Source organism: Athene cunicularia (assembly GCF_003259725.1).
Source record: "Athene cunicularia isolate RWA chromosome 4 unlocalized genomic scaffold, athCun1 chr4_part1, whole genome shotgun sequence".
In the NCBI taxonomy this organism is placed as follows: Eukaryota; Metazoa; Chordata; class Aves; order Strigiformes; family Strigidae; genus Athene; species Athene cunicularia.
The window spans coordinates 1,662,408-1,681,439 of record NW_020799098.1 but is presented as its reverse complement, the minus strand read 5'-3'; the positions used below and the strand labels follow the sequence as shown (position 1 = coordinate 1,681,439).

The 19,032-nt window shown below is 40.3% G+C and overlaps 1 protein-coding gene across 1 annotated transcript in view; it reads left to right on the top strand.

Annotated features, from left to right (window-relative positions):
• Window positions 1–19,032, top strand: part of ATRN (attractin) — a 154,521-nt gene that overhangs the window by 101,917 nt on the left and 33,572 nt on the right. The window contains exon 26 of the mRNA XM_026846890.1: window positions 11,984–12,045. Coding sequence (XP_026702691.1) covers window positions 11,984–12,045 — 62 coding nt within the window. The remainder of the gene's footprint in view (window positions 1–11,983; window positions 12,046–19,032) is intronic.

Genomic DNA, 19,032 nt, shown 5'->3' with positions numbered 1-19,032 from the left:
ATGAGCTCTCACACCCTGTGCTCCACAGCATAAAGTTTCCTTCCAAAGTACCTGCTGGTTTTTCCTTGATTTTAGGTTGGAAACATGGACCAAGCTGCCAGTCCTACAGTTACGGGTATGCAGCAGAGAGAACTCTGTGTATTAAAGCTCCCAGCATTTTATTTCATAACTATGCTAGTGTGTCGTTTAAAAAAAAAAAATAAAAATCCTAGAATGGGTTGAACCTTCAATTGCTCTGCATATCTTTGGTTCTTCGTTTTTTTTTCTCCCTGCAAATAGGCAGTTTGGTGAAAATAAGCTTGTGGGTTGGTTTTTTTTTTATTACTGCCACTTCACGTAGATTTGTGATGGGAGGTTTGAAACAGCGTGTGGCTTCGGTACTGTGTAATAATGTGAGAAATGTTGTCACTAAAAGATATTTTTATTTGGTTATTTATATAAATATATAGTTACTTTATTTTGAACTGGATATATACTTTATATATATCTAATATATATATATTTATTTTACTACTTTATTTTATTAAGGATGTAAAATCCTTAGAATTTCTGTAGACACTCCTGCGGCTGGCATATTGCAAACCTTTTGTGATACAGATTGATAAATGTTTTAAATCTTTCATCCTATATGATCCTTAGAAATCATGACTTCCTCGGAGAGGGAGACATATCTTTTTCTCTGCTAATACCACTGCAACACCGAGCTCTGTCTTCCATTTATTTCCAGTGTTTTGTCTGGTCAGAAATAATGCCAGACATAAGGTTTTGCCCATTTGCATCTGTCAGCTATTTTGCAACCTAAAAAAAAAAATAAATTGCTAATAAGGATTTAGCTGCTTTACTCTTCTTTCTGTTCTTGATTCCCTCTTGCGTACTTACACTGCAAGCTCTTTAGGGAAACAACTTCCATTTCTTTTAAGCTTTTGGCACACAAGTTGTTGTCAACTGTGAAACTCCTCTTTTTGCTGGACTTTCAGGGTCTGAGAGAGTGTTTGAGCTGCTGTGCGTTGAAGTTTTTAATTTTTGCCCCGCTGAAACTCTCCAGAAATAGTTGGTACGCTGACGAAAGTAACTTACCCTGCACACAGATGGTGTCAGAGCTCTGCTTGGCGCAAAGCCAAGGAACGGGATCCTTCGCAAGCGGATCCACCCGGCAGCATCTGAAACGGGAGGGAGGTACTTGAGGGCTTGTAACTGGGAAGAGTGGAGTGTTTGAATGCTAGCGGCTCGCTTTCTGTGTGTAGCTTCAGCATTTTTATTTTTAACTATTTTTTTTTTTTCCAAAGTAGCTTAGAACTGCGCTTGTCTCCAGAAGAATTGTTGCAGTCGTGTGGAAATCCAAATCCATTTGAAATTTGGAATACATCAGTGTGTTTCTCTTAAAAGCCTCATACGGTGGCAAGAAAGCTTCCTCAGTAACCAAAATGTTATTCTCAGCTGTGCGTTATAACCACTTTTTCTTTCTATGGCATGAGTGAACAGCTTAGTGCTTTGTGAGCGAGTCGAGCTTTGGTGCTGGCCCTGGCTACCCGTCCCCCCGTCCCCGGCGAGCTCCCCGCCAGCCGCTCGGGCTAACACGTGAGTGCGGGGTCCCTGCTGCCAAGTTCAAGGTAACTCAAACCAGCTTTTCAGCATAAACACAGCTGAGGTCCAGTAGAAGGATTGATATTTTATATAGGTTTTTCAAGAACTCTTCTATTTTTCAACTTGTTGCTTTTAAACCAAGCAGTGGAAAATGTGCTTTTTCTTTAAAAAAACAGAAGAGGGATTTTTTATTGCGTCGTTTTTCTCATGTGAATTCCTCTTAAAGGAGTGAATTCCTCACCTGCATTTCATCTAATAAGCAAGACCTTTTAGCAAAGAGGTTTTTTTCCTCTAGTTAAATGTTTAAAGTAGAAATGGCATGAAGTTTTTGCGCGGTGCTTGAGAAGGGGCTGTTGCATAAAGGTTGTAGAATTAAATCAAGCAGCATCTGGGATTGCTCCTTTTTCAGGTAACTTCCACCAAACTTGTAGGTCAGTCTTCAAAGTTGGACATGGAGAAGGGATTGTAAGCAACAAAAAATCCCTTTTTGGACAAAAAGAAACACTTTAGAAGGGAATTTTCTGGGGGCAGGAGCGATGTGTCAACATCTCTTCTATACTTACACCCCCCCACCCCCTTTTCCTTTTGAATTCTAAGCATAAAATTTGCATTTTAAAGGTATTCAGCTGGACGTCTTACCAATTCATAGATTTTGAGAGGCTAACGGTAAGTAAAGATTCTTGTCGGCGAGCTGTATGGAAGGTTGTGAGAGTCCTGACTGTTTGATTCTGTTTCCAAACCCTGAAAATAGTTAAAGCAGTTTCTTTTCTGTAACTGAAGTCTGTGGTGCTGTTTACTGCTAGAAGTGATTAATGTTGTTAGTCTTTGTCTCCAGCTGATGATAGTAATTTGCTTGAATTTAATCGCTGTTATCATGAAATCCACTGTTTTTTAACTCTATAGTCCTGAGTGAGTTGTTATGTAAAAAGTTAACAGAATTCAACAGGTCAAAATAAGTGAACAGTTGTCTGCAAGAACCCAAATGAGGCAGAATTATTCGTGTACTGTGCTTCTCTGCTTTGGGGAGAGATCACACTCAGAGTTTGAGGGCGTTGAAGTGCACCTTCGAGGTGCTCTTCCCCATGGCAACCCACCTTACTGAGTTTGTAATTCTAACTTGGCCATCTCAGCTTGTTGGATCTACTCCTCGTCCTCCTGAACGCTGCCTCTTCACCGAATGTGCTCTTAAACTTTTCAAAGCCAACGGGAATTTTTGCTGAGAGTATTTTAGGAGTTGCTACCTGAATTTTCAGGTTCACCTCAGCTCCTGTGCGTACGGAGTCACCTGCAAGGACAGTCTTGTTACAGTGGGAAACACAGGACTTGGGTGGAAAGCCACTGTCTCGGAGATCAGCCTGAGAAGCTGCACTTTGCATTTCTGGGGCAGATTTATAGGTGTGAATTCCTTCTGTAAACCTCCGTGGAGGCTACTGAACACCTGGGTGAGAGAAGAGTTGGGACAGGACCTCTTTAACCCATTTGCATCAAGGATTCTCAGAAATCATCTTTCACAATCCTTTAATTCCAGCCACAAACGTGTCGTCGTTGTTCACAGCAGTTACCGAGCAGGAGCTCTCAGGAAGGAGCATCCCCCAACTGACCCCAAACTCCGGTGTCAAAAGAGACTTTACAAGGTGGTGAATTCTGGCCTGTATTTTCCTACAACCTTACACCACCGCCGGTGCCTGCACAGCCTGTGAGATTCACCACCACCACAGCCCCACCTTTACTGTTATTTCAGCTCCTCCCTTTTTTTGCCGTAGCTCTGAAAGCAAGAGCTAGTCCCTTTTGGGTTGCGTTAGTTGGGTTAGGGTTGCATTAATTTTTCTTTATCAATTTTTTTAGGTTTTCATTAATTGTTTGGGTTATTATTTCAGTATTTTTTCTTCTCTCCCACAAAATTGCTACACTTGTCTCCAGTTACCACTCTTCTCTTGCATGACCATTGCCACCTTCAGTCTGCGCACAGGCTAGAGAGTGGATGCAGCAGAGGTCTATGGGAACAGATAATAATTAGTTTTAAAGTGTCTGCCTAACATTCAGAAAAGCTGAGTGTTTTCTGGCCCTGCCTTAGGTTTCTCGTGGCATTTAGTCGTGCGTTACTGTAACACGTAGGTGTGCGGGGTTTGATCTGAGATTACAGTTCCGGTTGTGGGACTTTGCAGAACAGTTGCTAGTGCACTTTAAATTTAAATGAGCATCACTATTCAACACCTAACTGTTTATTGAACGAATGCTTCCCCGTTTGTCAGATTTGTGTGGTAATTTTTCTGATGCAGAGGAAAGGAGGACTAAATCTTAAGTGCTGTTTTTAATTTAGAGGCAGCTTTGCCCGTGTTTGCTCTGTGCAGCAATCTAAGAGTTCACATGGGGAGACAAAGCATATATAATTGGCATTTCTGAGCCAACTGCTGACTGCAGCCAATTAGCTGAAAAGTGACAATTTGTGACTACTGCAGTAAGGCAGCGCAGTATTGGAATATAAATCGATTTCCATCTCGGTATAAGTTCAGAAGTGAACTAGTTTTTATATTTGCACAGTATCAAGTCTTTGTGCCATAAAGCTCAATGGCTTAGTTAATATTGCAGCAAGCGAGGAGTAAGTCATTTATCTCTTTCATTGGGCCTTCACACAGGAGGAACGCGGCTTGTAGTAGTAGGTGTGAAAATCAAATTTTAGTGGAGATTTTATTTTTACTTGTTGTAGAATGTAAATCTGAGCCTCTGAACCTCTTCAGCTGCACCAAGTTAGCCAGAAGTTTTTCTTCTACGAAATAGAAAGCAGCAGTCTGTTGAGTCTGGCTTTGGGGTTTTGAGCAAATCTTTTGGGGTTTTTGTACAGTCTGTTGAGTGTGCAGCTGGGGTTTTGAGCTTCTGATGAGCAACGAATAAGTCTTTCAATACAAGCAGGAGCAGATCAGTCTGGACTTATGCCTGGGACTCCTCTGCTTTCTGTGATCCACCTCTCCTGGACCTTCAGCTCTCAGATCAGCTGGTGCTGCAGCTATGGATGGTTATCCCTTATTCAGATTTGTCGTATTTCAGTTGAGCATCGCAACTCCTCCTTCTGATGTCCGCACCTAAGTCATCGGGTGCATTACAGACTCTCTGGGATCTCCCACCTCTGAATCATGCTGCACTTCAGCTTGTGGTGGTGTCTCAGGGTTTTTCAGGTCACCATTATTTGGTGTAAGACCCTTCCTTCTCTCAAATTTAGGGTTTTACTTTTCAGTCTAGAGAATCTTTCCCCGTAGAACAGGTTGGTTTCGCAGCTTTTGAAGACTTACAAGGGTCAAGTCAGCTTAAATTTCCTTTCTAACCTCAAAATTTTGATGTAGTTTTGCTGTTCATTTAATAGATCCGTGGTGCCTCTGAAAGGCAATGTCCTCCTGCCTCCATGGTGTGGCATCACATTGTGCAGTGACTGTGACCCGGGGTGTGGATCCATCTGAAAGCTGGCTCAGCAAAAACTAGTTTGCAACTGCAGTGGGTTGTGTGGTCTCGTTTACTCTACAGCTGTAAATACACTGTACACTCTTGCTGGGTAATGGGAAATATGGGAACAAATGGTTAAAGGGAGAGTATAGATGCACATTTGGGCACCAGCAGCACTTGTGGAAGGTTAAAATGGTGGTGAAATCATGGTCTGTAACAAACTTTGCTTCATTCCCTCGGGGATGCAAACATCGTTTGGTTTATCAGAGTAGGTGTCTTGTTCTGCACTTAACTGAACATTAACCCTGCACAGAGGCAAGGACTTGTAATGCTTCTCTTCCCTTCTGGAGATTCAGCATCCATATTTCACTGTCAGATGTCTTTATTCGCTGAAATTTGTATTCCATTATACATTTATTAAGTTGCCAAACTGTACTTGGTACATCTGAATGCAAATAGTTTGGGTCTTGACTGAGACAGGGCGTAATGCTTATCAACCTTTTTCCAGGTGAAGATGGACTGAGGGCAACTGATCCCCTTGCATCAAAAAGGAAACTCTCTTTTAGGATGCTGTGACCCGAAGGATCCCAAAACAAAGCTGGTGTATGTTCTCCTTCTAGAGCATCAACCATTAGAACAGGATTTGTTAGGTTAAGATCGTGATTTCTTTCAGCAATCGATCATCCTACTCCATTTGCCTATTACCTTTTATACCTAGATTATAAATACAACGTTTTTGTTCTCTAACATTTTCTGAGGTGTTAGCCCACGGTTGTTGCCCCCAAGTTCTGCCACAATGCAAAGAAGTAAAGAAAGAGCAGGTATTAATGAGCTGGTGTGAGCTTTCCAGGTGTGATAACGCAGAGGATGGGTAGTCCTGAGTTAGCCTGCTCTTCTGTACTTTGTGGTTTGCTCACTGGCCTGATCTGAAAGGTAGAAATAATTATAATAATAATAAGGCATTCCCCCTGTACCTGTATCCTGATGTTGGGACATGTTGGTCAGGTCTCTGACTGGATTTAATTGCCTTTCAAGGCTCCTACAGCCTGAATTTATCTGATTTGTCTTAGTCAAGTTTGCGGATTTGTATTGAGGGGTGGGGAGAGGAGGGATGCAGGCTGTTTAACCTGCTTATCAGGCTTACAGCACGAGCTTTTCCTATGCTTTGCCACTCTGGATCAGACTTAAAAAAATTGAGGTCTACTTTTAATCTTACCAGCCACATCAGAGAGTTTTGCAAGAGGGAGGCAAAGTGGTTCTTGTAAGCTCGAATCCTGGATTTAAGTAGTTCTTCCATTCAGTGAAGTTCTTCCATCTTTTTCATTGCATCATCTAAGCTTCTAACACTGGGGCGTGCTGACCCAGTTTCCAGTCTCTCTGTGCTCTTGACACTGAAGTCAGGAGCCTCTTTCTTTTTTTTTCTTTAGCTCAACATCTGCTCCAGTGTATGTGTGCCTTCCCACAAATGTAGCTGCATTCAGTCCAGCAGCGTGGTGTGATACTCAGTGCCTAAACACAGCCCCGTAGTGCCATGAGGATGGCAGATAGGACCTAGGACTTGTCAGAGGCCCATGTCCTTCAGGAGCAGCAGCTGGAGGCCGGGTGAGATGTTCTGGGGCAGCCGAATGGCAGTGGGTTACCCCTGTTTAGGCAGTGAACAGAGCTTCTAGTGCATCTGTGAAACCAAGGGCAAGGATGAACTATGGAAATTGAAACCATCTAAATGTAGGGGTCTACAAATAGATGTCTTCATGTGCCTTGGGTGTTTAACGTCCCATTCTAGATGGGGACTTGGGTATGGAACTGTTCAGGTAATCCTGTACTAGACACCTACACACTGGCCAACGGAATTGCACATGTTGAGTGTAAAGCAATGATAGGCACATCCCTCTGTATTTAGATGTCTTAATCTGTGTTTGTATTCCATAAATCTCTTCTGTAGAGATGAATGGATTCTTCCCTCTGAAAAGCTACCCTGGGAGCTAACACCGCTGAGACAGTTTGAGAGCCACCTGCCCAAAAAGGGTCACCTTGCCCTGCTCCTCCCTTGGGCTGCTGCTGAGTTTGCCTCATCCCTCAGTCAGCAGGGTCAGCTCAAAAATACCAGCAAAAAACCCCTGCGTTCCTACAGTTAGCTCTCTTCTGGCTTAATGACTTGCCTTGGCTCATTAAAGATGTTCACAGAACTCGTAGAACAGCAGCAGCAGCAGCATGTGGCAGAGCCAAGACCACCTTTTAGGTGGTGGAGCTGAATTGGCTTGGTTTTTCCTGAAACCTCAGCGCCGAGGCTGTTGGACTTGGCTCCTTGCTCCTGTTGAGTGAAGAGCACCAAGAGCAATACATGTTTTCTGCCATGTGTTTGACCGAAGCCCATTATATTTGTGTTTAAAGGAGAACTGAAAGAGGGAACGATGTTTCTTTTGAGCAGAAGAGCAGCCTTTCCCCACGTCGCTATCATAGAGGGCAAAATGGATGTTTTGATGACTTTGGCATCGCTCAGGAATACTTAAAACCCATTCGTTTTTCAGCTGGTCCTTTGACAGAAGTGCAGGCACTCAGCATTCAGGCCACGGCATCCTGTTACTGTTGTCTGCGTTCTCCAAGGTCAGCTTGAATCCTTGCCTCTAACCATGAAAAAAGAACGAGACAGGGGAAGTGCTGAGGAGAAAATAGAGGAAGATGTACATAAATGTCATCTATAGCTTGTTTGGCTGTTGGCTTTACCTCTTTGCAAGCCCTTAGAGCTCATTGCCTTTCAGTCTTACGTGCTGCTTTTTTCATCGTTAACTTTGGTGCTGGAGCTTTATTTAAATAAAAAGCAAAGCAGCCTGAAATCTCTGAATTTCTGTGGTTTTTCAGTGCTGTGTGGTCCCGTAGACTTTTGAAACACGAGTGCTGTAGCGTTCTCCCACCTGCCAGGTGAGGTTAATGGATCTAGCAATAGGGACCTTTGATATCTTCTGAATTCACAGCAAGCGCCACGCTCCAGCAGCCTGCTTCACGTTGTGCCTTCTCTGTTGTACATCTCTGATTTCATAAGTTAATTAGACTTTTATTTTTCTCTCCTTCACTATTGTATTCTAGGAGTGTGTCCTGTTCAAAATATCATTTCCAATTTCCTTTTTTCTTGTCCCTAATGTGAAGTAGGGTTGGAAAGACAAGCAGCACGGATGTGAATTTAGTCACTTCGTGCAGTAGTGGAAAAAGGCAAATATATGGCATGTTAAATAATCCTGAATTGTGAGTGGGGAAAAAAAAGCTGTAGAAACGGTGTTTTCTCCGTGTGTTCATGTTTTCTTAATCATTTAGAGACCGAAAATATACCAAGTTATGTTACAAAAGTGCCATACCTAAAATGTTCTTCAGTACATTAGCAGTTCTTCAGTTAAAAAGTTTAGATTAGGAGTACTAATATTATGTACAATATTGGTGTTGGTACTGTATAATATTAGAAGTTATTTGGGTTTGGAGAGATATTTGCCTCGTCCCCATTGTGGGTAATAGTTTGGCTTCAATTTCTCTAAAATAACAGTAACTTCCAGCACAAGTGGAAGGAGTTACGTTGTGATGATTTATCTGTAAATCTGTTTATGATAGGTGAGAGGAGTTACTTGAATTTATTCCTTGCTCTATTTAATGAAAAAAAATGTTTCTACATAATTTCTCATTGGGTTGATGATAATAATTTTTCTTAGTGCTGTGTGAAAGTCAAGTACTTTTTAATGAATTCAAAGCACGAGTAAGTCAAAAGAATGGAGGCTTAAATAACTTCAGATACGGTTGCATTTACAGGCTTAAGATGAACACGTTTCAAAATAAGTTGAACTAAGAGTCAGCTGGACCCATTTTTGTACAGAATTATTCTCTTGAAATGATTCTCAAGTTTCTTTTCTCTTGAAGCACAAACTCAGGTACTAATGCAAACCAATTCCCGGTATGGAATCGTCCCAATTTGTTTGTCAAAATTTATATCAGTCACCGGCTGTAGTTTAAGCCCAGAAGTATTTTGGGTTTGAAATATCAACTGTTACTGAAATGTCAATTGGGTGTCAATTGGCTTCAAATTGCTTTTCCTTTACTCAGGATATTTTGTGGCCAAGTACTTGCCGTTAACTCCTTTGGAATACGTGTGTACTGATTTCAAAAGTAGCCCACTTTTGAGATGCTGGCTAGTTAGAGGTAGCCACATTTTAATCGTGGCTTAATATTTTATGCTAATCGAATGATGAAGAAAGTAAAGCTCTTAATTATACATTTTTATCAGTTCACGTAGCCAACTACTTTTGTTCATCTGGAAAGCAGCCCAAGTTGTTTGATACTTCAAATGATGTGGCATTAGAAAAAGCTTGATAGGCTGATGTGCTTCTTCAGGTGCCTTTTCAGATCAGATAGACACAAGCTTTATAATATTTTCCGGGATTAACGTAATTAATTTTCTGATCCGTTTTGATCTTCGCTACTTAAGAATACAGCATTATGCTGAAGAACGTGGTATAAAACATCTCTGAAGAACACATATGTTAACCAAAGTGGCAATTTCATTTTGCAGCTGAGCTGAAGTTCTGCTCAGTACCTGGAGGATGACCCTGTCCCCAGCCCCAGGTACACGCTGGTTTCCTGCACTCACCCTGCTTATTCCTTTGGTACAAAATGAGTTTTTTGAGAACGGGTAAATGAATCTTCTACTGTCGTTTAAACTTAATTAAAAATCCATGCTGCTAAGAAATTTGTGCCATATTTTTCCTATATCCAGAATGAACAGTCTACTTTTCACAGCTATTTCTAACCAAACTTTCTTTGTAACTGAATTAATTAAGTTCTAGGAACAGATTACATTAGGGGAAATTAAGCTTTAAGTAAGCAAACCATTAACAATTATGATACTAAATTGCCTGTGACACAGATTGGTCAGCTTTAATAGCATAAAGTGTTTTCAGCTTGTGAGAAGTAAATTGCAGAGACCAACCTAGGCTGCTTTTATTTATTTATTTTTTATTATAATCTGTGTATGAGGTACAGATCCTCAGTTGGCCTTTGCAAGAGAAGAGCTCCAACAGGTAGGCAGAAGAGTCACCACTGGTAAAGCATTTATAGTGCTGCTCTGTGAAACAAACCCAATTAATCCTTCTCTTGTTTTATTTGTTTCCTACACTTGAATTATCAAAAAATGAGAAGCCGTTCTCTGGTAACGGTTTAAAGATGAGTTTGCAGTCTCATTAATTTTTCATAGAATGTGTCTTCTTTTAATATTAGCATATACTTGTTTCTTTTTCTAATTGGAGCAAGCTTTAGTTTCCATCATAGAAACTGGTCCTAATGATCATCTGCAGAGGACTGGCCTGTTGACGTTTTCTTTGCTTTTAATTATTTAATTTTTTTCCTACAAAAGGATTTTTGAAGATAGGCTGTTGATACGTAATAGGGTCTTTGTTTTGAAATGCATCTTTATAGTCAGCATCGTAGCTATTCCTGGACTGTATTTCTATATACTGGATATATTACATGTTTGTATTTTGGGATGTGATATTTTAGTAAGAAAATTCTTTGCCTTAAAAAATGCCAGAATAATTATGCGACTATAAAACCACCTCAGTTACCATGCACTGAATTTTAAAATAAAAAAGTGAAATCGTACTCGCTCTCTTTTTCTAAACAGAAAGCTATTGGGAAGCACTTTATAAGGAAAAAAAATCAGCAAAAAACTATGTGTTTTCTTGCCTTTTGTAGGCAGTAATATTGAGGTCAGAAGCATCTGGTCTGCAGGTTTCAAGTTAGCTTTCCAGCGAGACAGAAGTTCTGCACTGTAAAGGAGCTTTCAACTTAAGAACATTTCAACATATTCATAAGAAAATTATTTTGGTCAGCTTGTATACCAAGTTACAATGGATATTTAAAGCAAATATTATAATAGAAGGTGAGCAACAGATATCCAAGCAAGAACTCATTTATATATATTCATAATTTTTGGAATGTGACTGTTGCTGGGAGGAGAGATTTGTGGTTTTGCCACAGCGTGCAGTTTATGAAGGAAGAAAAAAAAAGAACCAGCAAATGATGCCTTAAGTGACTTTAATATCCATGGAAAGCTTTTGTAAGTGCACGTTTCGGTTTAGTTTTCAAATAAATTCTGTTACTTCATGAAAGAGTTAATACCCTGTTGTGGTGCTGAGATTGATAGTCAGAGGAAATAGGAGGTACCTGGAAAGAACTTCTGATTCCTAATATTGCAGAAGTTGCCTTTCTCTTGGCTTGTCTCCCCTCTGCTTTGTTATTTTTAACCAGGCTCCCTAATCTTTCCTTTTGCCTCTAACCACCTCCCAATTTCCTGTTCGCTTCTTCCCTCTGTTTTTTGTCCAAAATATTCAGTTGTTTTTCACTTTTCTTTGCAGTCTGAGGGGATTGCAGGAAAGTGAGTTAAGATGAATGCCGTAACTGTTTTTACAGTATCTATTATCTTCTGTGTTTCATGCCTTTTTGCTGCTCTCGGTGTAAGTGACTTATTCGAGGAGATTTTGATGTAAGAATATTGTCTGATTAGGAGCATGCGTTTTAAACTTTTTAATGTTGTACTTTGGGTTGCTGTGTCTACGGTAATTAAAGATGCTCTATTTTTAGCTCTGTGAAACTTCGGTGTTCAAACTTTTTGGACTAATGTTTTCTCCCGGGTAGTTAATGTACACCGAAGGCTATTCCTTGAACATTGTTGGGAGAGAGAAATGTTACTTGTTTAGAATCTCTTGGGGTATATGATTTCAAAATACTGTGAAGTTATGTTTGTGTGGTTGGTTTTTTTTTTATTTTCCCTCAGAGTATTTCAGTGCTTTTTCAAAACAGTGTTCGAAAATATTAATTGCCTTAACTAAATATTTATTTCATTGTAATTTTTTGATCCCCACAGCAGTGCATCTTGAATATCAATTCACTTTTCAGTAAGTAATAGAAAGCATTTGCTTTTCTTTTGCAGATTGCATTCTCACAACACAGCAACTTTATGGACCTGGTACAGTTCTTTGTGACATTTTTCAGGTACTTTTCATTTAAGACAGCTAAATTTTTTTTTTTTCTTTAGGAAAGATCTTTGCCTTTTGTTTTTCAGTATAGTGTTTGGGTTTTTTGTTGGTTTGGGTTTTTTTTTTTTACTTAAACATCCTGCTTACATCACAGCCTAGAAAATGGAAATCTCTGCTATGTTTACAGTATTTAATGAGGAAATAGGTTAAGAAAATTGTCTGCCTATCTTTCCAAATGCATCTTGGCCTGTGCATGCATGCAGGGAAAGGGAGGTTGGGGCTGGGGGAGTCTTTTTGAAATGGTATAGAAGAGGTCATCTCAGTTACCATATCATACAAATAACGTGTGACTTCTAGAAATTGCAGATATTCACACATCGTCAGACACAAATCATAAATTAAGGAAGTGATTTTTGTAAAGAGTTAGGCATGGACTGATTTCGGACTCTTTTAGGTAACGCCTTTTGATTTTAAACTGAACTCTGAAAATACGTCAAGTTAAATACAAACGTAGAGGCTTCAGCACAACTGAAGCCAAATACCCTTCTGCCCTTCGTGAACTCCTTGGTAAAGCTCATTTCTTAGTGTGAATTGAACTGATGATTCCCTAGAAGCTGGAACCAACAGAAGCAGTATTAACACTTGTTTCCTCTTCCATCCTCCAAAAAAAGTGTATCCCTAAGCAGGAGGTTAAATATCTCCTGAAGCATAGCAGGCCACTCTTTTAAGGTTTCAAAATCTAATGTGTTAGCCTCTATTTTAGGAAGCATTAATACTCCACAAATATAAACCAATACTTAATAAGGAAAACTCCTTCAGGAGGGATATACATGGAATAAACAGTACTCCAGATCTTACCACCTGTTTTAAAGTAGGTAATATTATGCCCATTTTAAAATGAGCAATAGGAATAATCTTTAGATTCCATGTTAAATTTATTTAAAGCAAGGAGCTCCAGATGGGTCCTTCAGACAAGTGGTTTATATTAGGGTTTTTTTTTTAGTACGTAGCTTTTACAGAGCAGAGTGTGCTTTAATACAATCCCAGGTGAACACCAGGCTTCAACTACCACCTTCCTTCCATTGATACGGGGTAAGTGTTTACTCCTGGATCAGCATTTGTTCTGCTGAATCTATCTTGCTCAAGGTCTTCTCTAAAAATCTCTGTGGCAGGGTAATTACTTATAAGGAGAACAAACAGGGAAGCAGTTGGTTCCTTAGTTCCTTTTTAATGGTTTAAGAGCAACCTGTGCTTTAAATACTACCCGTTAGTTCTTTAGAGACCCAGACCCGCCTGCATAGGAGAGTTTGAAGCTTCAATATGAGCGATTCCTTCAGTTCCATTATTGGAAGAGAATCACAGTTTGAAGCAGAAGATATGTGCATTATATATCTCAGTCAGCACATGCAGCTGAAAATACATGCCCAAAAGATAGGCAGATTGAAGATAGTCAACAGGGATTTTTTTTTCCTTCCCTCCCTCACTGCTATCACACGGAGCTCCTTGAGAAGTAATGTTGCAATATTATTTCATATCCTCACATGCCAGAGGAATAAGAACGTGTATATTTGGGAGAAGACAGTTTATTGGTGTTTTCCAACTAAGCATTAAAAATTCTTTGATTTTTTTTTTTTTTTTTTTTTTTTCTAAGTTCCTCTCCCAGTATTTTATTTTACAGTCACTGTAACTTGCTAAATAACCGGTGTATTAGAGCAGCATGATGATTCATCTCTGCTGTTTGTAGGGGAAACTGTTGAAACGCTTGCATTTTAATGCTCTAGGGTGCATTTCATAATTACAGTTGAATCCAAGTTAGACCATAAATAAGTAATATCTGATAGCCCCCTGTGATGTTAATGAGATAGAGTTGGCTGAAAATTTGCACACAAAGTAGAGGCAGTGAAAATGCTTTTCCGTGAAGCCTAAAGACAGTTTGAGATATAGGTCTCTAACTCGAAAACTGAGATATGTATCAATTCTTTGAGTGTAATGGGCACAAAAAGAGACTTTGTTCTGGAAAATGGATCTTTAGAATGACGTTCTGTTAGCACGTTCAAGGGTCTTTCTTCATTTTGCCGTTTTGCAGGCAGTTTGGGAAATTTTTCTGTTGCTGGTGATGTTGTGGCCCGTTTCCAGCCTCTAGAAGCCACCTTGTCCACTTTGTTGTAACCCCATCCTAAACACCTTCTTCTGCTGTGCTGCTGGAAGATGCAGCTGTGCCTTAAACTGCATGGAGAACCAGAGAGAGAGGCGGGGGTGTGTGTGTGCGTTAGATTTATTTTTATTTTTTTTTTCCCCCCCAGTTTCTTTGCTGACATTTGTGATGATTTAGGGCAAATCAGTCCCTCCAGCGGGCACTGGAGTACAAGCTGGATTGCCAAACTCCATCACTGCTGAATTTATGGAGTATCACAGGCACTGGCTGGACTGACTGTGAGCACACAACGTTACAGAGACACCAGGAACCTGGCCGTGCATTTAAACATCAGGCATTGGAGCAGGATGAAACGTGGCTCTGGATTTGATTTCCCTTTTATTTAGAAGCTTGGGCTACCGTGGGTCAGATGGGCTGTGCCTCACATTTCGAGGTGCTGTTAGATTCCCGGAGCTCCTTCTGGAATCAGTGTTCAGCGTGCGTGGCTGTATGTTAGCGCTATTTTATTTTGCAACACATTAACATTTTATTTTAAGCAAAGAAAATGTCAGTGGATAAAGGTTGGACAGAACGGTGAAGTTACGGGGTCATTAATATTGCATTATAATTGGACCCGCAGGAGAAATGATATTCTAACCGTTGTTAACCTTTGCAAAGCTAAATGAATTGCAAGCAAACTGTTTGGTTGGGGTTTTTTTTTTCCTGTTTTCTTCTCTCTGCTTTTTATAACATATCTCTTTAATTTACAAACCTGCGTGTTGTCTTTCAGCAGATAGTTTGAGCTCTTTTGACAGTCTCTAGTAAACATTTTTATTAATATCTCTGCTTCGTTGTCTTTTAAAAAAAATCTCCGTATGCCACCACACCTATCTATAATACGTATTTCTCACCAGTGTACTTTTCCATGCAGAAGATGTGAAAATATTTATTATTATGAATATTTTGCCTTCCAAACTCATATTGCTCACAAATGATCCTTTTTCTTCCTTTTCTTTAAAAAAAAAAAAAAAAAAAAAAAAAAAAAAAAAAAGTGCATCTGTATTTCTTCTGTGCTTCTCAGCTTTATTGGCCAGTTCTGTAGAGATTTATAAGAGGAGTATGAAGAACAGTTTGAATGAAATAAGGACGTGTAAGCACCAGGAGAAACAGCAGAACAGGAGTTGAAAGCAGGTTTTGTGTTCTAACCGGGGGCACAGCTGGCTGTAAGGCGATTGAGGATCATGCTGCAGCCAGTCAGGAGGAGACTTCTTGCTCCAAAACTAGAAAGAAGTGTAGCAACAAGGTCACATCACGTCACTGCTGCCATTCCTTTTCCCAGTGTAGGAGCCCTAAGAAACTCAAAATGAGGAGATGGGAGGTTATCGACCAACAGACTTGCCTATAAGGTTGGAAGTGTGAAGTGAACAAGACTGAAGCCAAAGGGTCCTGCCAAAGAAACTGTTGACCCCTGTGGAGTATAAAAGACCTATAAAGCCCATAAATCAGGCTGGCTGTCTCCAGGAAAGCAGCCAGGAGATGTGGTGAGGCCCTGACAGCCAGTATCCCTTGTCCTCTCTGTGGGATGCAAGTGGTGTTGGCCAGACTAGCTGGCCGATGCATCTGGGTGTGAGAGTGTGAATGCGTATAATTGATTTTTCTCTGAGGTTTTTCTTAAATAAAATCAGCCAGGATGAGGCTCTGGGGAGACCTTATTGTGGCCTTTAAATACTTGAAGGGGGCTCCTGAAAAAGATGTGGACAGAGTTTTTAGTAGGGCCTGTAGCAACAGCTCGAAGGGGTAATGGTTTTAAACTAAATGGAGGTAGATTCAGACTAGATGTAAGGAAGACATTTTTTACAATGTGATTGGTGAAACACAGGACCAGGTTGCCCAGAGAGGTGGTAGATGCCCCATCCCTGGAAACATTCGAGGCCAGGTTGGACGGGGCTTTGAGCAACCTCATCTAGTGAAGATGTCCATGGTCATTGGAAGGGGTGAGGGGGGTTGGAACTAAAAAACCTTTAAAGGTCCCTTCCAGCCCAAACCATTCTATGATTCTACAGTTATGATCTCATCCTGAGCTATGTTAGACTGATTTACCATAGACCTCCGATGTCTTCCACTGCACCTCCGTGTCCCCACGTGCACAGTTCACCCCGTTTCTTGACTGCTGTATGTCTCATCTTTCATGTCTGCCCTTGAAACGTCCTTCTTGGGGTGTTCAGTGCTGGCTCTCTAATCCTGTCATAGCCTTACACCCATTTCTCTAACAATCATTTTATTTCATGAACGGAACAAAAGTTGCCAGTTTTCTATTTCCATGGTGGCACATGAAACCTCACGTGCCTCTTCTAAGGTTTGAATATCCAATAATGTAATTTTAGTTTGGTGCAAATAATTGGACTCGTTCCCCAGAAAAAACTTCAGAGGGAGCAGTATTTGTCTCTGTACAACAGCCAGACAGATGGTTTAATGTGCTGTATACTGTTTTTCCTGGCTGTAAGCATTTGCCCAGTGTTTTCAATAAATGGGAATGGCCTGTTACAATAATTTAAATCTGGAGTTGTGCTGCAGATATTTTATTTACTCTCTTTTCTTTATTAAATAATTTCTCACTGCAGCACAAACGGCATTACTAAGTATGTGCCTAAACTATAGTCTGAATCCCCCCCCCCTTTTTTTTTTTTTTTTTTTTTTTTTTTGTTTCCAAGGAAAAGGAGGCACTTGGGAATACTTTTGTGTTATTTCTAACAAAATGAAGAGGTCTAACAGTTCATCATCCATGACTTCCTCCTTCCCATGTTGTCATCATCACTCTTTAGTCTTTCTCAATGGTCACATACAGACCAGAGCAGTGAGGCCATTTGGTCTCTTCTCCACTAATTAGTCTCATCATTATCTGGTCCCTTTTATGCTTTTGGCCTCTAAAATCTCCTGTGACAACGCAGTGGTTTGGGGTGTGATAGAAGCACTTTGGGTTTTTAAACCTTTATTGAGTGGGATTTATTTTATAGCTTTGACACTTTAATTTCGGTTTCTGTGTGTGCTGTCTCCAGCTGACGGACACCAAGGAGCAGTTCAGTTACCAGACATAGGTGTCCTTTTTAGGGTGAGCCACGGACATCTGTCTGTAATTCCTGTGGGTATTTCTCACGGGTTGAGTTGGCGAGGTGAGCAGGTTAGTGCAGAGACTACAGAAGAGGAGAACTGAGAATGGAAAGAGTCTGCGGGGCCAGTACTGTGCTCAGTCCCCAGTCCTGCTTGTAGCTACAGCCTGCTCAGATGTCCCTGCCTGCAAAAACAGTATGAGGGAAAAACTGTCAAAACAGAGGTCAAAATAACACTGACTTCCATTCCACTTCCATCATGGGTCCCGTGTTTTTTGGTGTGTTTCCTTAAAGCTCCATCTTCCAGACCTGCAAGGCTGACTCTTTCCCTTTCATGTTATGCCCTTTGTGATATCGCAGAAAGCCTTGCAAATCTGAGCCCTAAAAAAACCAGAACAAAAATTAAAAAAAAACAAAGCAAACTAACAAACAGAAGAGCAGATATATTAATACCTGCTTTCCCAAAAGGCCTCAAACCTCTAGTTAGGCTGATCTTGTGTTTATAGAAGCTGCCCCCAGTTTACAGGGTGTCAGACTGGTTGTGCTAGCTACTAAGTACATTTTTAAAACAGACCCAAAAGAAACACCGGCTGCAAAGAAGGTGGGTTATGGCTTGTTAAACCTTGGTGCCATCTTCAGCAGAAAGATAAGGTCATAAATCTGTAGATCAGATCTGTTGGTTTGCTGTTGGCTGCAGATAGCTCTTTGGCAAAGGCCGACTGTGCAAACCCTGGGCACTCCTTCAGCGTTATGTACTTGTTCCAATTATTTTGAGGTTTAATGCATCAGAGTACTTAAAAACGTGTCCTATAACTCTGCAGCATATTAAAATTTACTTTTAAATAGCACTTAAATAGCTTCCAATTCATCAAAATAATTTGGGATGTGTTTCTAGTAATCATTGCAGTGCTTTCTGAAATTATGAAGTGACCTATATATGTTAAAGCATATTAGTATTGAAGCTGCTGTATATTTTGGCATTTAAAACTGGCATTTTTTACTAGCAGTTCTGATGTTGATAAACATTGTAGGAGAGTTTAATAATTGGGCCCTAATATGCCAGATGGATTTTCTTCTCTCCTCGTGAGAATGCATCATATCAAAGTGCTGATGAAGTTTTCCAGCCATTTAAAAATGAAAACGTGCTTGGTTGAAGAGTTTTAAGGATACCTGGAGTGGAGAGAATATCCCCTCTGCTATGAAGAGGAGTTTAGAGTATAGAATAAAACCAGACAGGGTGTTTAAGTTCAGATTTTTGTGTGTCAGGGTGAACATACCCTGTGGTATAAAGAGTGCTGAAGGCTTATCAGTTAACAATTGGCGCATGTGTTGAGGCCATCTGAGGGGAGATTACTTATAGCCACGTTGCTTATTTGTTGCATTTCAATATGAAATAATTAAGAGTTATGTAAGGTATTTATCAAATAGAATATGGTTTGTAAAATGTAAATCTAACTTCTCCCTGTATTACAATATTTATGCTGCATAAATATAAACTTTTAGAAATTGTATAGGCCACTGGAAGCCGTGTTTCGTAGAACTTGACCCAAATGAGGAGTCACGGTCAAATTTCCCCGGGATGAAAAGCTCTTCAGGGCTGTTAGATGTCTTTAGATGGCTCTTTTTTCCTTCTAGTCTGGTTTCACATCTGAATTTTCTGGTTTCTTCTTTTTCTGCTGGAAAAATGAAACTTTTCTCAAACTGGCCTGATAGTTCAGGTACAGCCACTGGACGTGGTGCCTGTGCGTGACGTGTCGTACAA